Genomic DNA, 23,824 nt, shown 5'->3' with positions numbered 1-23,824 from the left:
TTTTAAAAAATGAGTACTAAATTTTGTTACAATTTTTGTTGTATTCCGTACCAAGATTATTTTAAAGTTCACTTATATGGTTCAAGCAAATTTTAAAATTTTCAGAAAATATCGTCAGATCGATTTATTGGGCATCTATTGCTAATGTAAACTTTCTCAAGTGTTTTTCATTTCATTTTTCATGAACGATAAAATATATAGTGATAATAATTATCTATTTGAAAATGTTAAAAACGATTGTTATTAATTATTGATCAATGTTTATTGATTACTGATTTTTTTTTTCTCGAATATTTAATTCTGGCACGAGAAGTTGCAGCAATTTGCCTTAAGACACGATGCCATGCACCACTAGTTTAATATTTGCTCTTTATGTACAATTTTTAATTTATATGTGTAAGTTATCTAGCAAATTCTAGAAGTATTATACCCTACACACTTCAGAATCTATGAGAAACTGAATCTATCAGCATGTGAATGGGAAACTGAATATATTTCCTGGAGAATGTCTAATGTAAGTCTTTTACGAGTCAAGCATCCGCGCTTTTCTTTTGTTTATGTACACTTCTGCAGCATATATGAAGTCTATAAGAGTTCTTAGATAGCATTTGATAATCTGGAATCCGTAAATGCATTCACCCCACGAAAATAGAATAATCCTATAGGATCTCGGAATAGAATTCAGACGCTTTTATTTGAACCATAAAAGATAGCTCAAGACGAAAACTACTGCGAACAAAGATTGCAGAGGAGCAAAACAAATAGTTTTACAAGCAATATCAATAAAATTACATTAAATGCTTTAGTAATAGAACAAGTAGTATTGGAACTTCAACACTTAACAGCACATACTTGCAATGAAAACATGTAGGCGTTAAAGACTAAATCTTGATCTTGATTCACATTTCAACAGTTCATGAACTATTTTTATATAGGGTACATATTTTTAAGAAAATCTATTGTGCAAATGATGAAATTCAATATTATTAGAAATGTTGGTCTAAAAGAATTTATCTAGAAACGACTCTACAGTAAGTATTCAAATAGAACAATTTTGAATAAATTTTATACTCTTATACTAATAGCTTTGTTTTTAACTTCCCGTAGGGTTGGTTATTGTAATGGGCCAAAAATCGGAATTGAAAATTTTTACATTTCTCGACGTTTTAAAGGTTTCTGAACGTTTTGGCATACCTCAGAAAAAATGGATGTGTGTGTGTGTGTGTGTATGTATGTATGTATGGATACAAATTTTCGCCCACGTTTTCGGGCGTACGGATCAACCGATTTGAATGGTTCAGAAAACATTCGATTCCTATTGATAGGGAAAAGAGCTGATTAGTTTTTGGCAAAGGCAAGTCCAACCGTTTCGGAGATACGGAGCAAAGAGTGCAGAAAATAGAAATCGAATTTTTGAGAGAACGGAGTATCCGATTTGAATGATCTAAAAAACATTCAATTAGTAATGATTGGGAGAAGTGTTTATTAGTTTTTGGCAAAGGCAGGCCCAGCCATTTTGAAGATACGGAGCTAAATATGTAAAAAATGGCAATTTTTGAGAGAACTAAGCGTCCGATTTAAATGATTCAAAAAACTTTCTGCTTGTCTTAATAAAATAATTGATTTTGGAAAAACAAATTTGTTCCATTTTTTTTTTTCTTTTTAGTTTTTTGTATATCGAAAATATTTCAGATTTTATTTTTAATTCTTTTTAACTTTACAAATAATTTGAAGTCTACAACTCAGTTTATATAATTCTTATAAATATTAGACAATGTTACAATATTTATAATAATCTATTTGAAAACATTCAGTATTCCACGAACATTTCGTTACGGTACGGGAAGTTCCAGCAATTAGCCTTAAGGCACGATGCCATAATTGCCTCAAGACAGAATTCTACTTACAGCTAGTTTTCTTCATATAATTGTACGTCAGGTAATTTTTTTTGAATATATCCGCTAAATTTATAGATTAAGAAATAACTCCGAATTATAATAGTATGATTTTTGATAATTTTCTAAAATTTGTTATCTGCCACTTTTTGCTCCATGGGCGGGGCAAATAAAAAGTTTATTGCGCAAATGATAAAAATCAATATTATTAGAAATATAGGTTTGACAAAATTGATCTACAGAAAAGTCTACAGTAAGTATTCTAATAGAACGATTTTGATCTACAAAAGATTCTACAGTAAGTATTCAAATAGAACAATTTTATACCCATATACTAGTAACTTCGTTTTCTTCATATAATGTAGTAGTAATAGTAGAGGTACCTAAAGTAATTTTTTTAATATTCGCTATATTTATAGATTTAGTAATAGCTCCTAATTATGAAAATATATTTATTAGCTATTTTTTTTAAATTTGTCATCAGTCTCTTTATGCTTCATGAGCGGGGCAAAAAGGGACACACAAAGAGCAAACAGCCCAACGTCTTATTTTAATATTAATTTACCATGAATAAATTAATTTAATATGAAATACAAATTATAACAAATACTTAAAAATTTGTTCGGGTATCATTAACTGAAAAGAAAAGCTCAAAACCCAAGAAATATAAAAAAGAATGCTTTGGGTATGAATTGAGAATACTTTAAAATAGTAACACTAAAAAATACTATACTTTGCTTGATTTTGTGATAACGATAGTTGTTTACCTTTTTACCCTCATATCTGTAAACCCTGCTCTCTCCTATATAAGAAGATGTTTGTATATTTATGTAAGAAATAAAATTCCAAAAGTATATAAATGATCAAAACTATTGTTTGATTCGATTTTGAAATTCAATAAAATTTTAACGGATTTTTAAGACTTTATTTTTGAAAAACAGAAAACCAAAATACTTGTAATATAAAAAGACTCTTAGATACAATACTGTTAATTGAAGTTGCCTCGGCAATAATAATTATATATTGTAGATCTATTACAGTTTAATTTCTAACAAAAGAATCTGAATATGCTTACATCCATGTTCATCAATTTTAACATAGAATGTTAACATTTTATTTCACACCGCATTTTTCTGAAATGTCCAATTTTCAAATGGGAACACATTTCAGATTTAAGTCTTTAAGCAAAAATTTTCATCGCTGCTGCATGATGTCAGAGCGGGGTTCAAACTTACATGTATATTTATGGATGAATGAACTTAATATCAAAAAGATTATTAACTAGCTGTAAGTGGAATTCTGTCTTGAGGCAATTATGGCATCGTGCTTTAAGGCAAATTGCTGGAACTTCCCGTACCGTAACGAAATGTTCGTGGAATACTGAATGTTTTCAAATAGATTATTATAAATATTGTAACAATGTCTAATAATCATAAGAATTATATAACTGAATTGCAAAGTTGAAATTATTTGTAAAGTGTGTTAGAACTATAGTCAGAAATAAAAATAAAATCTGAAATATTTTCGATATACAAAAAACTAAAAAAAAAAAAAAAATATGGAACAAAAATTTTTTTCCCAAAATCAATTATTTTGTTAAGACAAGCAGAAAGTTCTTTGAATCATTTAAATCGGACGCCTAGTTCTCTCAAAAATTACCATTTTTTACATATTTAGCTCCGTATCTTTAAAATGGCTGGGCCTGCCTTTGCCAAAAACTAATAAACATTTCTCCCAATCATTACTAATTGAATGTTTTTTAGATGATTCAAATCGGATACTCCGCTCTCTCAAAAATTCGATTTCTATTTTCTGCACTCTTTGCTCCGCATCTCCGAAACGGCTGGACCTGCCTTTGCCAAAAACTAATCAGCTCTTTTCCCTATCAATAGGAATCGAATGTTTTTTGAACCATTCAAATCGGTTGATCCGTACGCCCGAAATACATACATACACACACACAACACACATCCATTTTTTCTGAGGTATGCCAAAACGTTCAGAAACCTTCAAAACGTCGAGAAATGTAAAAATTTTCAATTCTGATTTTCGGCCCATTACAATAACTTACCCTACGGGAGGTTAAAAATATGTGTTATAGCCTATATAAAATAATTTTAATATGCTATAAAATTTTAAATTTTTTAGAAGTTGTGTTAAATGTTATAGATAAATTCAACTCAATTTTATAATTATCAAATAAATAGATAATGCGATATTAGTGGCATTAATTTAAATTAAAAAAATAATGTAATAATAATACTTTTACCTTGAACCTTGAATTTTTAAATATTTAAAATATATTTTCAGAGTACGAGAATATCGACTTATATACTGCATTATATAGTTAAACATATGTATTTTAACTTTATGTAAAATTAACTCGATATTAACTGTTAATACGCTGTACCAAAGTAACTACATATATAAAAGTTTTGTCATATAAAATTAATGACTGCGATTATAGATAAATATACTCCATTATACAAAATTTATTTTTCTCGTTATTGGTTAACACATTACACAAACATTTTCGTTTGAATAAAAATCCCTCATTATACAAATCCAAATGCCATACATTTTTCGCGACCTTTCGTGTTTATCTCTTTTTGTGTGTTTAGTCAAAGTATTTTCTCTCTAGTCAAAAATATCCTTGAAAACTGCAACTTAGCTGCAAACTATTTCTACAAACTATCACAGAATAAAACTCAGACAGATAAGATTTTTGAAATCCATTCTAATCATGCAGATAAAGCCAAGCCCTTATACTGAAAAGTAAAGCTGAACTTTTATCTGTAAATTGGACACGTGATATTGATGCAGTACTGTAAATAGGTCGCTCTAAAGAAAATCTATTTTTCTAGGAATACTTGTTTACAATGAAATTCATATGACTGTCTTTGCTTCATATCGGTTTTCTAAGAAATCGAAATAGACAATTAAAATCGAAATACTTGTTATTTTCGCATTTTTAATTTTTTTTACCATTTTTTACATTGAATATGTCTTTTCATAACGATTTTTTTTTTAAAATATTCGACGCGCTATAGAAAAATGTTTAAGGATTATATTTACTTTCTATATAGTATTTTTTTTTTCAAAAAAATTAAACATCAAATGTAATGCTTTGCTTGCAGATTTTCTGGTCAATTTGGCATGCCATCAAAAATAATATGGGTATGTGCATATTTTTGGTACATATTGACAAACATTCTGAAACACACAATATACATGCAAGTTTTAATATGTTACTATACCAACAAATTTGCTTTCCATTTTCAAAAGTAATTGAAATAAAATACTGCAGTTTTAAATGTGTTAAATCTTTTAACATGTGTAAAATCACAAAAAATTGACTGCTTTTGCTAAAATATTTTTCTAAATTTTCCGAGATCAACAACATAAAATTATTAATTATATATTATTATTATATTATTAACATAGTTATGTGTACCTATATTTTACACAAGTGTGTGAAGTTTTTTATTGATTTTATTTGAATTTGTAATTGGGTTAAATTTTGAATTTTCGATGAATATTGCACCTGGCACCACAGTCAATAATTATTTTGCAAGATCTTATGAATGAAATAATTTTAGATGTGGTATAATGATTTGTAAAAGACTTCGCAAAAGACTTATTTGAAATTATTGTATTTCATGATAATGCTTAAAAATACAATATTTTGTATTATCCTAACAAGATTATGTAATGTAAGCAGTGGTGTTGTCGAGCCGGAACGCGCCGGAACGTCGTTCCGGCAAATCATTTTTGAGCCGGAACGCGTTCCGGCAAGAAAAAATATAAAAACATCGCTACATACAGAAAATGATTTAATAAGTAAATTTTATAAGTTATTATTCAACTAATTTTTATTAAATGTTATTATTGTAATAAACATACATATATGTGCACAAAATGAGTTTTGTAATAATTTTTGTTTCGTTCCTTTTTGAACGGAACTGGAAAAACATGAAAACCGGTTTTAGAACCGGTTTTAGAACCGGTTTTTAAATTTTAGCGTTCCGGCAAAAAAATATTAGCACAAAACCACTGGTTTTATCAAAGTCGTTTTTAATTTAGTAACAAATTGAGATGTATGAACTTCTTATAGAAAAAATAATATTTATAAATTAAATCTTACATTCATTCGCATTTCTTATACGCTAACATCTACATCATAGGTTCCTATTCATGTATTTTTATAGCCTTACGTGTGCCTATACGTTGCATTCTATACTAAACGCCTTACATCTGTACCATACGCTATATTTCATTATATACTCTCAAATTCCTACATTGTATACCGAATACACCTAACCTATATCTACTATATATCCTATTACCTATAATTTCCCTTACACGCTACATTAACCCTACCGAGAATCGAACCCGGGTCTGCCGCGTGGCACGCGACGACCTTATCCACTACACCACCGTAACGCTACAATCAACCGTCTTTTTTTGCGTGTCGTCGCGCCACCTTAGTATTAATTACCTAATTAAGTAGAAAATGACCCGCGGAAACAACAGTGCGTCCCATATTATATTATTGTTTGGGGTATCCGATAGGGTAGTGGTTAAGGTGCGCGACTTCCACGCGGAGGTTCCGGGTTCAATTCCCGGTATAGGCAATAGATAGGTAGAGATAATACATAGGGCGTAAGGTAAACCTATGTAATATAGGTAAATATATAAATTAGGCAGTAATATTTATAAGAAGTAAAAGGTATGTAGGTATATAGTAAGTTAATGACGGTATAGGTATCTCACGGTATGATAGAGAATAGATATCTATCGATGATATACAATAATATAATATAGTATGATAGGTAATAAGTTATCTATCATATTATTAGGTTAAGTCTTATAAAGTATTGTAATAAATCTTGAGTACTTTTATATCATAATAAATACCTGTAGGTATTAATGAATACAAATAATACCAGAATAAATATGATTAATGTCATTGAAGAATATAAATTATGTACTCAATGATTCCCTCATACTTGTACAATTTAATGTATAGACTAGCTGTGTATAATAGAGTTAATTATATAAAAAGTCAATATATTAGATTTGTGAGTTCTTATCGAAATATATCAAATTTTTTGAGCCGGTTTATGAACCGGATTTTAAATTTCAGCGTTCCGGCAAAAAAAATATTAGCACAACACCACTGAATGTAAGTGACATATGTCAGAACCAGAAATATATCATAGACTTGCATGGAAATCATATTGGAAGAGATTTAGGGGAGAGATGTTGCAGAAATTTGGCTCACCAAATGGTGAAAAACTATAAAAATATTTTGTTTTCAACAAATATTATCTTAATAAAACTTCCATTCATTTCATTTCCAGTCCAAATTTCGTGTAGGTACTGTGAGTCACATGATGTCTATAATAAAAGACAGGGGGCCAAGTATATCGAATTAGTGAGTTCTCCGAAGAAGTGTGTCATTCAGATAGGAACGTACCCGAGAAATACTCTAGATAATTTCCTCGGAGTCGTGTAGGTAGCTATTATAGGCCCCGTGATGAGTCAATGATTAAAGCTATCTTTGGTAAATGGTTTTCTTCATTGATCGGTAATTGAGTTTAATACGGCCTGAAATAATAGGGCAAAGAAGGCTTTTATCGACGACTACCTAATTTACTAGAGGTGGAGACCAGTTGTTCTCAATATAAGCAGAAAGTTAAATATAAGGATACAAGAAATAATTGGTATCATCTGTATAATAACATTTCCATATTTCAATTTTATATAAAAACTATAGCGTATTTTGTTTACAAACAAGTATTTACACGTCTATATCATTACAAATATATTATTGAAAGTAAAGTTATTTTTTACGCTTTTTCCAAGGTTAAAGATCTGTTTCATATAAATCCCACATACATGTAAGCTATTTTAGAGGTTATATATAACATTTTTTGAATCTAACTTAATATTAACAATAACACATTTTATAAAACAATTTAATGAACGTGAACAAAAAAGATTTTAGGAGTCTCGTGAACTAAACAAGATTGCTTACAAGCAAAATAATTAACAACGAAAAACAACACTTTTGATTTGGAATTGCAAATATGGTTTATCACCTATAGCAAGGTTCCTTGATTTATTTATTTATTTATTCATAAGCATGCCGTAATCAATAATAATAGATATTATTTCAGGCTCTTGTCAAGATTTGATGTCTGACTACACATGTTTCCCCTTTACTTCAAAATATTGGTATTAAAAAATCCTAACTTTCCTAACTGAAATATTGGTCGACGTTTCGCCAGCAGATCTTTAAACCCCACTCTACTCATTATCTTTAAAATTTTGTAAAAAAAAAAAATGAAATAGTTTGGGAACCTAATCATCCATTAATTACACAATTTTGGTTTTTGAGGCATATAATAATGCCATATCAGAACACACTTGAGAAAATAATTGTATATTAGAGGTACTTAAAAAAGCAGTATTCGTTGATAATATTATTAGAAGAAGTACATCGTTACCTTTTAAATTTCTTACAATTTTTCATGCACTGTGAAAACCTAATTATACACAATTTTGAATATTTGAAATGTATTATTTTGTTAAATTATTTTCGTTTATATGATAATGTGAACTATTACGAAATAAATATCTTTTCCATTATATGTTATATAAAGGGCATAAGTATTGCACAAAGTATATTTTGCTTACAAATTGAGAATCAAATCTGATAAATTAGGACTGTTCAAGAAATTCGATTTATAGGGCGCAAAAACCGGAAAAGGTTCAAAGTCTTTACAATATACAAAAATTATAAAATGATCTTTAATATGATGCATTAATACATTCTTCAATAAGGTAGAACTTGATTAAATGATTGATTCGATGTAATATAGAATATAATTCTTTATTAATAAAACTGTTCCCATTGATCTTCGATATTTGTGCACTTATATTTATATTTTTTTAATATATAAACGTATTGCTTTTGATTAGGAATGAAATAGTTGATCACATAATTTATTTTAATATTTGAATAAATCCAATTAATATCGAAAGCACTTAAACGTGCACATAGAAATTGAATCGAAACAAATATTTGGAAAAAGAAATTACAAAAATAATAAAAATAATTAATAATAATAAAGATTTAAGGAGGAAACAACAGACATAATAAAATTTTCTGCAGTTTTTAAGATGTTGTGATAAATATTTTTACTAGTGAACAGCAGAAGGGACCCTAATGGAAAAACTACTCCAGTTCGGAACTACTCTAGTTTGGACAACTCAGAAAGCAAAAATATAGAGAAAGTAGCTATGCTTCTTTATTTATGATGATTTTTATGTGTTAAACTCCTGATCGCATAGCAAATACATAGTTTTTACTACCTATTCATACGAAGATAGAACCGTAACACAGCGTTGTCATATAACGTTTCTATTTTATCGGATTTATTACTTAAAACTAATTAGTATCATTCCCAACTAATATCTTACAGTTTTTGATTTTTTTTAAATTGATTCGGTAGCATGAGCTTAAATGTGGACGAAAAGTTTAACACTTCTTTTCAAATTACAAAGAAACGGCTCGGCCGATCGCTGCACAAAACTGAGGAAAGATAATCCACATTAAAAAACATCTATTGGCTTCTAAATTTATGCAATCGGTTCAAACGGTTTTGAAAGTTCGTCGATGAAAGTTCTAATTTTGACAAACGTCAAAAAAACGACGCTAATTTTTGCAAACTTTGACGATTTTTTAAAATTAAACTACTTGCCATAGGGCCGTAATATTTTAGTATGATCTATAAGACTATGGTATCTACTGTCAAAAAATTTTTTTTAACACTCTATTACAAGAAAACGGCCCGCCCGATCTTTACCAAAAACGAATCAGGTCGATTCCCAACCAATATGTTTCGAACAGTTTTTGAATTTTCAAAATCGATTCAGAATTGCGGCCTAAAACGTGGACAAAATTTTTTTCACTTTTCTGCGATTTACAAAGAAACGGTTTGGCCGATCGTCATACAAAAGTTAGAAACGCTAGTACTCATCGAGATACATCGAATGGCTATTATATGTTTGAAATCGGTCGAGCCGTTTTTGAGAAAACGTCGATTTACGGCAGAAAATCTATTCACACACGCACACATATACTTTTTCCAAATTTGGTCTCATTCGATTCAGAATGGCTTGAAACGTTGAGAAAACATAAAATTAGCAATTCGGATTTTTTGATGAAAACAAACTTCTCCTTCGGGAAGTTAATAAACGACTTGTCGTAGGGCCGTAATATTTTAGTATGATCTATAAGACTATGATATCTACCGTCAAAAAAAATATAAAAAAGTCGAAAATTTTTGTTAAGAAAATGGCCCGGACAATCTTTACCGAAAACTAATCAGCACGATTTCCAACCACTACCTTTTAAACGGTTTTTGTATTTTCAGATCGATTCGGAATCGTGGGCTAAAACGTGAACAAAAAATGTTTCACTTTTCTGCTATTCATCGTGGTGATCGTCGCGCAAAATTGGTAAACGTTAGTCCTCATCGAAATATATCGAATGGCTTTAAAATTTTTGAAATCGGTCCAGCCGTTTTTGAGAAAACGTCGATTTACGGCAAAAAATCTGTTCACACACACACACACATACTTTTTCCAAATTAGGTCTCATTCGATTCAGAATGGCTTGAATCGTCAAGAAAACATAAAAATAGCGAATTGGATTTTTTGATGAAAACAAACTTCCCCTTCGGGAAGTTAAAAATGACATTTTAATTATATATGTGACTTTAGCTGGCAAACCTAACAGCAACATTTTCTACACATATGACATTCGCCTCGAACCGTCTCTATTGATGAAATATATGCATTATTCCATAACCATCCAATGATATATCCATTTGGAACTGACATTTGTTACGTCGAATTCATTGAGTGAATTTTTCACCCACGTGTCGGATGACATATTTTCCGGTTTTTTGAACAAAGATTAAATTTTCCGACGGTTTCACGCGACAGACGCCCGATGGGATTTGATAGCAAAGTCTACAGCCGATTCGAACGGAACTTGCCTCTATTTCTGCTCTGGCTTTCCTATATCTGCATCCGGTTTGAGAAGAACGGATTTCCATCGGATATTCCTATGGGCCCCGAAGGCTTCCATGCGCGGACTATTCTAGACGTTTTGTTAAAGCAGAGTTTCATTTGTTTTATGTAAAAAATTAATTAAAACTTTTACGAAGCTCGTGCAAAAGCATGATTTCATCTGCAGTATTGGAAACGTGGAGAGAAAATGTTTTTCCATTGAGTGTTTATGCATTGAAATTAAAAACCGGTTGTTTATATGGAGTATGTGATAGCAAAATATGGACCGAATGTTTGGAATAAAAATTGATTCAGAAGTAATATATTTGATGTTTACATTAACTTTATGCGCGTATGAAAATATATAGCTCTTTTAGTTATATATATGATGATAATATAGCCTTTGGCTTCCATAATAGTCATCAATTGGTAGGTACTATTAAATCTTGGTGTAAGTGAGATTTTACCTTTAGGTACCTAGCATAAATTTTTTGACATGTGTGAATAATTGACCCTATCGAATCACTTTTAAATTTTCCAACTTTTCAATTCAGGCAGTTCTTTCGACACACGCTGATACATTTAAGGCTTCGTTAATTTTACAAAGACAACTAAATGTAACAGAGGATTGAACAAAAAAATTGAGAATGAAGATAAATGAGAGCAAGTCTAACCATATAACCGTATACACTCAACAAGACAACATGTCCAGGAGTGCATTTTTATGGCCAAGCAATTCCAAGTACTGATTGTGTCAAATACCTAGGTATGCATCTAGATCACAGGCTAACATGGAAGGATCATATTCGAGCAAAATTGAAAACTATAAAAATTGGAACCGCTCAACTATACTCGCTTCTAGGACGCAAGTCAATTCTATCTATTGACAATAAACTACTAATTTACAAGGCGATAATAAAACCAATGTGGACTTATGGCATACAATTGTGGGGCTGTACAAGCAAATCAAATATTGTGCTCATGCATCGTGCCTAATCTAAAATATTGAGACAGATTACTAAAGCTCCATGGTTCATAAGCAATAAGACCTTATACGACTATGTTCACATTGAATTAACTTTTTGTCACAAGGCCGCTAAATTTTAGTTTGTTCTCTAAAACCGTGATTTCTATCATCAAACAAGTTTTAAAAAAAAAAGTTGAAATTTTGTTTAAATTAATAATGAGAAGGCAACGTCCCAGCCGATTTTTACTTAAAACTAATCAGCACGATTTTTAATGAAGATTCATAAAAATATACCTTTTAACGATTAAAATCAAATAAGAAGTGTGGACAAAAAAACGTGCACAATAAATTTTATAATTATCTGCTAATTAAGAGAAACGTCTCAACCGTCTGTCGCGCAAAACTATTCAACGCTAGTCATTATCGTGTTCAAATGACTTTTAAAAAATATAAATATTTAAAATTGGTTTAGCTGCTTTTTCAAAAACATCGACAAAAGGTAAAAAAATTGGCTCACATACGCGCATAAAAACTAACTTTCTTTAATGTTTCAATTTCAATTTTAGGATGTCATATTTTTTTATAAGAACAAACTTTTCAAAAAGCTAATAATTCTACAAATAAATGAAAAATTTTAAGTTTGTTTGCATTTGTTCACGTTTTTGTTAATACTTAATAATTCTGTTGTATAAATTTTTTTAGGTATGCAGATATTTGTGGTAATTGTTTACAAATTGTAATTTAATGTTTTTTCTTTTTTATATATTTTTATTAGAAGTCAACCCAATTTTGTACTTTATTAATTTTTTCAATTTTTGAACTATTTCGTACCAGTAACTGCCATTTGCGTTTGAAACATAACTTGACTCATAATTTCAGGTAATTATTTTTTGGTATCTGATTGTACGAAACGCAAGATTTGAACTCATAACCTTGTGGTTGCAAGATCAAGATTCTACTACTTCCGCCACGTACTCTTCTTTTGAGGATTTATGGCAGTAATCGTGTACAGACATTTTATCCAAGTTAGCAATTACTTGGATAGGGATATGGAATTGTTAAGGATTCTATTAGTTATTATGATAATTTACAAACTACGTTGGTTATTTGTATTTGGCAACCCAAACGGTTTTTCCTATGTGCTGAATCTAATTATTTCAATTTCTGTAATAGTGATAATTTTTTATTTATACAGCTAAGCTGATTAAGGACTACTTTCACTTGAAAATATACTGCTATCTATGTTTTCTAGTAAAAATCTATGTCACTAATGCTTGACATTAAGCTGTTTGATGCGAGTATCACATCCGGGCTCCCTAAATATAAGCCTACTTATGTCATTGAGTACTATATTTTAAATCATCTTCGACGATAGTTACATTAAAAATCAGATTTGATTTCTTTAAATATCGATTACTCTTAAAAATGTATAATGTTATGAATCATTTCTTAAAAACATTTGCTTTTATTCTTTCGGTATATATTTATACGGCGCAGAATGGCTTCGCAAACCTACTCATTTTCCTGTCAATGTCAACACAAGGATAAACAAGACTTTTAAAAAATGCAATAACTTTAATAAAATTGGGGCAGAACACCTGTCGTTGATATAAAAATTTTGGTAACAAGATTGAAAGCTTCCAGCAAAAACACAATAAACGACAAGAGGTATTTTATGAGATTTTGTATGTTTTTATGGGATTTAAAGCATATTTAATATTCGCACGTTTTGTGTACATACAAATATTCGTGATAAAAAAGTATTAAAATAAATTAGTATGTTCTAAATTGAAAACTGTATGACATATAACAGTGGCAAAGAAAATATTTTAAATATATATATAAAATAATTAAAATAAATTAATATTCATACAGTTGCTAATAAAAACAATGATACTACAATTTATATTTAATTACAATTAAAAACAATAATATTTTCAAATCATTGTTAATACTACTTCATAAAATCAATTTTTACCAGCTAGCAAATTAAATAAAATTGAATATATTTAGTTGTCGTTAATGTCATCGCTAATAACAGTTTTAATGATTTAAATTGTTTTCTAAATTTAAGTAAAAAATTAATTAACTAAATATATATATATGATATGACTAGAATCTGTAAATTTGACTGCAAATAAAAAGATTGAAGTATTGGAATAAATTGTAGATGATTATGAAACAATACATATTGTGTAGTCAACCTTGTTTTGAACTGAATAATCAATAATAATTATTTGGTTTCTGTGATTTTGGAGTTCTATGAGCTGTTTTCTGGATTACTGTTCAATGAAATAAATTTATTATTAAAATATGTTTATAAAACGTGGTGGCTTTTTAGAAGACAATTTAATATATTTGATATATTTTATATTATAATTATTTTGTTATATTTTGTCTTATCGTAAGAATGTTCAGAAAATCTATTTTCATTTTTTGAACTAAAAACATTTTTATCTATGGCCCTCAAATATATATAGAGATTACAATAGTCTGATCAAATATCATGTAAAAAGCGGATTTGAACTCTGGATAACGATCCCTAATGCTTACCAATCCCAAATTTTGAAAATCAATAACAATATTAACAAATGTGAGAGAATAAGGTTTTATATATGGGTATAAAAGTATAGTATTCGAATATGTCAAAAATCATTACTAGTAAATAGCATAACAAAAACTATAATGAGTATTTAAAATTTGTATCATGTTTGAAACTTAAATATAGTTGGATATTTCACGCTATATATATATATATATATATATATATATATATATATATATATATATATATATTAGGGTGGTCCTTAATAGACATTTTCAAATTTCCTTGCTCCCAAGGGCTCAAATGACTCCAAATTGATAAAAAAACAATTCTCTGAAATGTTTACCTCTTAATATTAACTTTTAGACAGTGCCCAATTAGATCAAACTTTGTATGGAAACAGTATGACAAAATTTTCAAAAATTTTGCAGAGGGCCTAATTTTTAATAAAAAATTATACGAACTTTCACTTTTAAGTCATTTGTCCCTAAGTCATACTTGATTTTTTTTTTAATTTTCAAATGTTTTTCTATTCTATTTCCATTCGAAGTTTAATTCAATTGCGCATTATCTAAAAGTTAATATTAAGAGTTAAAACTTTCAGAGAATTGTTTTTTACCAATTTGGAACCATCTGAGCCCTTGGGAGCAAGGAAATTCGAAAATGTCCATGTTAAGGACCACCCTAATATATATATATATATATATATATATATATATATATATATATATAATATAGTTGAGCTCAATTCAACTGAGCCCATCACTTGTATCCAATTAAGATTACAACTCACCTTCAGTAGAGACAACTCTGCATCGTGCTAAATCTGCTTTATTTGCAACTAAAATAACAGCTCTGGATGCCATACTTCCAGCTGTCCAAAGTGCTTGTAAACTTTCTTCGGCTACCATGAAACTTTCACGATCAGAAGTTGAATATACGACACAGTATGCATGAACTTCATATGACGTTAAGCAGTTCTCAGGCTACATGGAAATACATCAAAAATATATCTTAATGATAATTGAACATATGAATTTCAAATTAAAGCTTATTCGTTATGAAGGCAACTATCGTATATGTCGCGGTTTGGTAGGTGCAGTCGCGGATTTCCACCTTGCGTCCCGGGTTTTTCTAAAAGCGATATTTAATTATTGTCTCGTATTTAAATCTTTTGTCCCGTGTAGTCCCGGTTTCTGAATAATTAATAAGTTAGGTAACAAAAATTATAAAATCAAGCAAGTGCTATTCTTTCCTATTAATCATGAAGAAAATTGAGTAGAATTTTATACAAGGCTCAAAAGCGAAATAAAACATATTGATCGGAAAATATAAGATATAATATAATATCACACATAAAAAAAGTATTACACATGATAGAATGATATGGTTCTTGGTACAAGTTTTGGTACAACATTTGTTATTTTGATAAAAACTAAAATTTTTAATAATTTAAGATTCGAATTTAATACTCACCGACATTTCGGAACTTGGAATGTCTACAAATGTTAATTCTGATTCTTCGCCACCGAGTAAAACCGAGACAGACTTTTCTCCAGAATCATCATCTGCAATAAAAAATAACATAAAAATAAATTATTATAAAACAATTAAATATCATTAAATGTAAGATATGGTCGCTAGCTTATTTAAGCATTTTGAATATAATAACATTTAAAACTCAATTTGTTTTTTATATAATCCAATAAATAATTGTAAAATTTAATAATTGACAAAACTGTATAAGCGTATTCAACTCTTGAATACATAGATAGAAAATAAAAGACTAATAGAGAAAACCGTAATACCTGTTTCTGGGTAAAAATTTCTAATAAATGTTTTGCATAATGATATTAGAATTTTATATTTGTAAACAAGTAATTGGTGGGGTCAGATAAATAATCAATTTTATATAAATTCATGGATACTGTTTAATCTCAAACATAAGTAAAATTAGGAATTCTTCGACAACAATATTTGAAAGTAAAAGGTAAAAGATGTATAACCAACCATCATCTTCATTCTTATGACAACTGTATCCATACCAAAGGTATTTTCTTTCATTCTTAGCTTTCTTGGTTGTAAGCATTAGCATTAGCATTAGTTTAGTTTTAGTTTACTAAACCTTAATATAAAATTTAAGTATACGTTATTTAATTGTTATTCAAGATATATTGTTATTTTCAAGTTAGAATTAACATATTTTTTCGAGAAGAACTAACATAAACTTTACCCTGACAAAGGTGTAAACAATAAGGAAATAGAATTTTAAGAGAGATGAATTAAATCAACAGTTATTCTAAATATGCTGATAAATATTTCTGACGAAATATCAAATCAGAGTTATATACGATGTAATTACATTGCAAAGGATGTGATGGGGAATTTTTTAGCAAATTAACATTTGCTAAAAAATTCCCCATCACATCTATATTTTGCGTTGATTGAATAATGTAGCTATCTTTTTGTAAAATCCCGTTTAATTAAAAGTTAAAACATTGGATCTGTTTACCCCTCACTGTCCTTTTTCACCCAGCCTTTAAGGTATTTCACATTTTTGAAAAGAGCAAAAAAAAACACATTTTTACATTGATGTATTAGCTGAAAGTTTTACTGAACATAGTCAAATAGTTATTTAATGGTCAGATAGTTATTTAATTTGTGTTATTTGTTGTGATATAATTAGTTCAGTTTTCACAATATAATGGCCAAAAGTCAAAATGGACCTTTGTGCCCCGCCTTACCCTATCACATATTCAAAAAAGCCCAAACTAGAGGAATTACTCATAATTATGAAAAATTTCTATCGAACGAAAAATTAGAAACTTTTTTAAAAAATACGTACGATAAAAAGAATTCATTCAAAATTAAAACCAAACAAACAAGCTGCACGTAAATCCAATAATAAAATTTCAAATTGTGAATGCGTGCTGCTCAACGTCTATAAAAATATCCAATTTCAAATATCGATACTATCGATAAAGATATTCGCTTCTTATAAAGCTTCAAGCGCCGTAGTTGAGTTTTCTAAAGCATATCGTTATGTATATATAAAGAAGAAATTGAAGGAAACAGGTCATGCGAAATATCAATTTTGAGATGAATACGTGCTCATTTATACATTATAAGAACTGTTATTCATAGTTAAATGAATACAATTCATCATAAGGAAATATAAAATATTATTTCAACAATTTGACATTCCATTTTCGAATTCAGTTTATATTTCATATTTTGCAATCATAGTATATCACAGGTGAACAGCAGTATTAATATTTACATAACATTTCTGTTTTGAATAACGATGTGATTCTGAAAACCAGTAGATACTGTAGTTTACAGTATAAAATAACCAAAAAGTTTTATCATTCTTTTTAGTAGAAAGGTAGATACAGAATTATAGATTCTGTTATTTTATATAAAAATAACCAATTACATTACACTACATAATTAGATCTTTGGTTCTAATTGTGTCAGAGAGATTGATTATATTTCTTCCATTAAAAATTTACTTTTAACCACTTAACTATGATTGACAAACAAATACCTAGATTAGAACAAATATTATATATCATATTATGACGAGTATTTTCGTCATTCGTATGATGCAGTGCCTATATGCTGTTTAAATTAATATTTTTGAAAACCCCAAAAGATATTCTGAAATTTCTAGTTCTTTAGAATACTTTGATTTAATGACTGAATAAAATAAGTAAGTGTTAGTGCGAATTGACCTTAAGGCAAGTTTAATGAACTTCCCGAATTGTGAAAATAATACACTTAATTGATACGAATTAAGAATTAGCTGTTTATCAAAAACTATTCCTAATTTTATACATTTACATATATAATATTTTATTCTTTTTAAATTATTTTTACTATGTAGTATAGGGTAAAGCTTGGTTCAGAAGTCCGCGGGTATAAAGATCCACCACCAGTAAAATTAGGAAATTTTGAACAACAATCTTTGCAAGTGGAGGTAGAAGAATGTATAGCCAGTCATTATTTTGATTTTTATGATATTGCTAATGATTATGATATTTCTTATATATTGAAAATCCATAACAAAAGTATTTTCTTTCAATGTTTGTTTTTTCGGTTTTGAGCACTGTTGTTTAGTTTACGAGACCTCAATATAAATTCTAAGTATACGTTATTTAATTATTCTATAAGAGGTATTGTTAATTTTGAATTAGATATTTAGATTATATATTAAATTAGATAGATAGAACCGTACTTTTTACATAACCTCTATAACTGGGGTAACTTAACCTCTACCCTGACAAAGGTGTAAAAATAAAGAAGTGTCAAAAAAAGGAAAAGTAAGATAAAATGCTATTTTATAAGAAATAAATTAAATAAATAGTTATTTCTACTATGCTGATGAATATTTCTGACAAAATACCAGATCAATGTGAAATTTATATTTTGCAATGGTTGATTAATACTGCTATTATTTTGTAAAATTCCTTTGAAATTAAAATAAAACATTGGATCTACACCTCCAGGACGTCTTATTGGGGTAAAAATAATTCGGTTACAAATTTTTGAAAAATGACTGAAAAACATTTCTACGTTGATAAATTAGCTAGGAGTTTTACGGAACATAGTCAGATAGTTTTTAGTTTGATATATGTTATTTGTAGTGATATAGTTGGTTTGGTTTTCACAATATAATTGCTCAAGCATAAATCGAAAAGTTATTTATGCTCAGAATTTCATCAATTATCGTATAATTGATTAACTTAATTAAGTGCAACAAAATCTGTAAATCACCTTAATTTGAGCAATCGAAAAGAATTAGTGCACATGAAAGCGGAAAATTTTTACAGAAATGTGAGGCCAATAACCTAAGCAAACAAAAGCAAATGACTGATCTTATTTTATTTCATGTCACAGCAAATGACTTAATTGATTAGCATGAGATACTAGAAAACATTAATTTGATATTCCCGAGACAAGGACTAAAATCAAACAGACTTCAAAAACTATAAAAAACTATATGTTGAACGGTCCCGTAAATAGGGTAGCAATGGTTGTCAACAAAACTAAACTTTTTTTAATATTTCAAATAGTACATTTATTAATATTGTAAAAAGAATAATACTTATTAGAATTTGTTAACACTAGTGTGTTTGAGTCTATATAGGTGCATTTGCGGGTGTGTGTACATGCGTATGTATAGGTACCCGTATGTGATTGTATAAATAACATAGGATTACATTGAGTTACATTACTATATAATTAACTGAATATAACCGATTTGCGTTTATTAAATAAATAAATAATATATATTCATATGAGTTTTATAATTAATAAATAAATAAATGAAAAAAAAGTATCAGCATTGTTCATAAAATGCAACAAATGTCCATAACTTATATTGCGGTTTTACTATTTCAAAGAATATTTTTTGTCAATAAGAGTTATTAAGAATGTCTACAATTTACAAATTTTAGTACTAGTAGTCATCAGCGTTTCTACCCTATATGCCTCAGAAACAAATATATTGTGTTCTCTTAGAAAATACCAAAAATAAGCACAAAACTAAACGCCCACGAATTCGAGCCTTTCACTTTTATTTCGTACATATGATCTGATTAAGCGACTCAGTTATCTTCACCTGAGCTGTTCGGTCGGGGACCTCGAATGATTTATTGTTAGTAATATCGAAAGTATTGCGACCAACCTATAACTACAATGGATCTAATTTATTACCCGACTAAAGTCTTTCGTATTTCGACAAAAGTCATATTTTCTAGCAGGTAATTCTGTTGTCAGACACAACTCGCTCTTGCCATAAATAAATTACATTTTACGATAAATTAATTTCTAGCCGATGCGTAAACGGGTTCTTGACCTGTGGTGGCGAAATAAATAAATATCGATTCCTTGTGTTTAGTGGTATTTTAATTTTAAACATAAAATATAAAAGTACTATAGAAATGAGGACCAGTATTCAACAATTAGATACAATAAATTGTATTCTATAATGCAAGCAAATGTGTTAGTATATGCTGTAAGATATTGTGATCAGTTTTGCTACATAATTTAAAGAAAATATTTTAATATATCAAATGAGAATAATACATTCACCGAATTAAAAGCCAATTCTTAAATTCTTAGTTTCTAAAACATATCTTATTATGTTATACATTTCATTTAAAATTTAAAAAATAATTCTTTTAAATTCTTTTTAAAACAAACGACTTTTTTAAGAAAAACTTATTCAAGACGATTGATCTTTGCTGTCGTAAATGTCATTTGTCAGTACATTTGTTTAAAAAATGTTTATAAAATATCTGATAATCTTATGCATATATAACAAATAATCAATTTTGAATATGAAATATTTTTTTATATTTTCATCTCTATCTCCGAAACCGCTGGACCAGCCATCCCGAAATTAATTATTCATTCCGTTTCTTCAAAACGGAATTGCCATTTTTTCAACTTTTAGTCTCATATCATTGAAACGACTTGACCTGCCTCTTCCAAAAACTAATTAGCACGTCTTCCCTTCAATATAAATCAGATGTTTTTTAATTCATTTAAATTGGTTGTTCCGTGTGTTCTCAAAATAACGTCGAAAAATTGTATTTGCACATACATACATCCACACATACACGCACACGCACACGCACGTACATTCAGTTTTTTAATTGTATGGTATTTCACAATGTTCAGTAACCTTTAAAACGTAATGATATGAAAAAAAATTTGTAACATAAAAATTACTGTAACATACCCTAGCAAAGAAAAATTGCAATAAGTACAATGTTTAATATATTTTTTGAGGTTATTAACTGAAAAATATCAATTTTTTATTGATATGAATATTAAGTAAAAAAAAAATATTTTAATGTCGTAATTAAATGAATAAAATAAATAAATATTGACTCTTTTTGGGGCAATGCATATATAGTACTTATAAAGTAGTCTTTTTGGTAATAACGTGTGATAAAGTCTAATGAAATATTTTAAAATCTATATACGGTGAAAAAAGTGATCACGTGATGTACTATACCATGTATATTCTAATGAATATTTTATCATATTTACAGGATTTTTCTGAAACCACAAAAAATACAGTTGCTACTTGCATAAGCTGTACGCTGAAAATAGAAAATTAAGTTTCCTTCTTAGGAGTGCTAAAAAAACCTAATATTTTGTGAATTTTATATTTATTAATGAAAAAAAACTGAACAAATAGAGATATATACGCTAAATGAGCAATTGCTAAGTATAAAATTCTTAATATAAAATAATGCAAATAATGAAGCTCAACATTGAGTAATTATTGTTAGTATTATGGAAAATAGCTAATGAATCACACCAAAGTATATGCTAGCCACAATAGAGCAAATTACAGACATTTTTCAACTTCATTTCATTTATTTCAATTTTATTTATATAATCTTTTTTCTATTTTTACTTGTTGGTTATGGTTAATTTGTTAGTAGAATAAATTCCACTGTTTGTGAGTCACTTTTATATAATATTTGATCAAAGAAAAACTCATTTGAACAATTTGCCACAGTCATATGCACCGGCTTGGAAAATATCGTTTGAATTAAATTCACGCTGGAGGGTTCGTTAGTTTTTTGCCAATTTAAATATATGACTGTATTTATTTTATACATTAGAATTGCATTTGACACAAAAAAAATAAATAAATAAAATAACATGAAATATTTCAAAACAAAACAAATGAACTATAAATATGAATAATAATATAAATAATAAATGATCGAGTTTATTATGAAGTTAAAATAATTATTACAAATAATTAATAACACAATTATTACTGTTGTTTAAAATGGCAAGCCTTTAGCAGTTATAATTCGAGCACAAAATGCTTAAAATATAATAAATCTTTCCATAAAATTCTATCTGTTGTATACCAGAATTTCCTATATTATATTTATTATTATTATTACCATAAGTATAACTAATAATTTGATAAATTTATGCCATCATCATTTTTTTTCACTATCTATTATTTTTGTATAAAATCTGCAAAACCAGTTTATCAATAGAACCCTTTCCTGTGTTTTTGTGTGTGAAAGTAGGTAATTTGGATATACGAGATTAAAATCTTCAAAATTCTCAAAGTCACTTACATTGAATGAAAACAAAGCCGTTTTTAAAAATTTCATAAAATCTTACTTGTCATGAAAATTTATCTCATCAGCACTATTTTTTTTTTGTAAATTTGACTCAAAATTTATTTAACTTAAGATAATGTACTCTATAAAAAACTCCCCGTACAATATATAAATAAAATAAGAAATAAGACTTGAACAAAATGTAAGATTGTGATCATTAAAACTTAAGAGCTCTATTTCTTTGAGAGATTTCTTAAAATTATGAAAAAGTATTTACTATAATTGACAGAAAAAAAGCAGCGTATAAATATAATGCATTTAACAAAATGAATATGATATCTGAAAAGATAAATAATTACACTATTGAAATATTTTAGGTTCGATTCCTAGGATGTTTAAACGTTATAACTTGAATAATAATTAATTAAAAATCCACAAAATAAAACTCTTAGGAACATATGCTTAATAAATAACATATTTTCATGAGTTGTTAATCAAAAAAAAAATTATGAAAAAACCAATATCGACAGTAACATATAAAATATGACATCAAATATAGTGAATTTAAATATTTTTATGTAGATTTTTCTTTGATTTTTTCTCAGTCATGTGTTGAGAAGCTCTATAACTTATTGTTAACAAATTTGTTAACTCTGTTTATATAATATGTAATAATAATAAAAATATAGTAAATAAATAATTAAGCATCAAGTATCGCTTTTGAATATCTTGCTAATAATTACATTCTTATTAATTATTAATCCCACTTATAACTCTCACTAATTATTAGATTCTATTAACATGTTCTTGTAGAATGATATTATATACAAACATTGAAAAATATCCATTAATTTTTAGTTCAATGTTATATAGAATAGGGCGGGGCATAATAATCCAATTTGTCTCTCAGTAATTATACTGTCTAAATTAAATGAAATACAATGCAATAAATAACACGTATCAAACAAATTACTATCAAACTATGTTCAGTAAAGTTTCCAATTAGTTCCTAATTTTAAAAATACGTTTTTCTGATATTTCTCTAAAATTTGTCACTTGTCACTTTTTACCCATAGACTGGGTAAAGGAATATACATCGGGCAAACCAATCTGGACCTACGGAATTGAGCTGTGCTTACAAATCTAATATAGCTATAATGCAGAGAACTCAGTCAAAAATTTTACGAACAATTCTTAATTCTCCATGGTACGTAACAAATGAAAC

General features: G+C 28.2%; 2 protein-coding genes across 2 annotated transcripts in view; one reads left to right on the top strand and one right to left on the bottom strand.

Annotated features, from left to right (window-relative positions):
• The window catches only part of LOC113370750 (GTP-binding protein GEM-like), an 82,013-nt gene extending 66,591 nt beyond the window's left edge, over positions 1-15,422 (bottom strand). The window contains exon 1 of the mRNA XM_026611441.1: positions 15,285-15,422. Within this exon, the coding sequence (XP_026467226.1) occupies positions 15,285-15,402 (118 nt within the window). The 5' untranslated portion in view covers positions 15,403-15,422. The remainder of the gene's footprint in view (positions 1-15,284) is intronic.
• LOC113370748 overlaps positions 1-23,824 on the top strand; it is a 543,405-nt gene that overhangs the window by 342,384 nt on the left and 177,197 nt on the right. The gene's annotated exons all lie outside the window — the stretch shown is intronic.

Source organism: Ctenocephalides felis, unplaced genomic scaffold, assembly GCF_003426905.1.
Source record: "Ctenocephalides felis isolate EL2017-DRISC unplaced genomic scaffold, ASM342690v1 CF-g0.4_SCAFFOLD_01492, whole genome shotgun sequence".
Lineage (NCBI taxonomy): Eukaryota > Metazoa > Arthropoda > Insecta > Siphonaptera > Pulicidae > Ctenocephalides > Ctenocephalides felis.
This window is presented reverse-complemented; position numbering and strand designations above follow the sequence as displayed.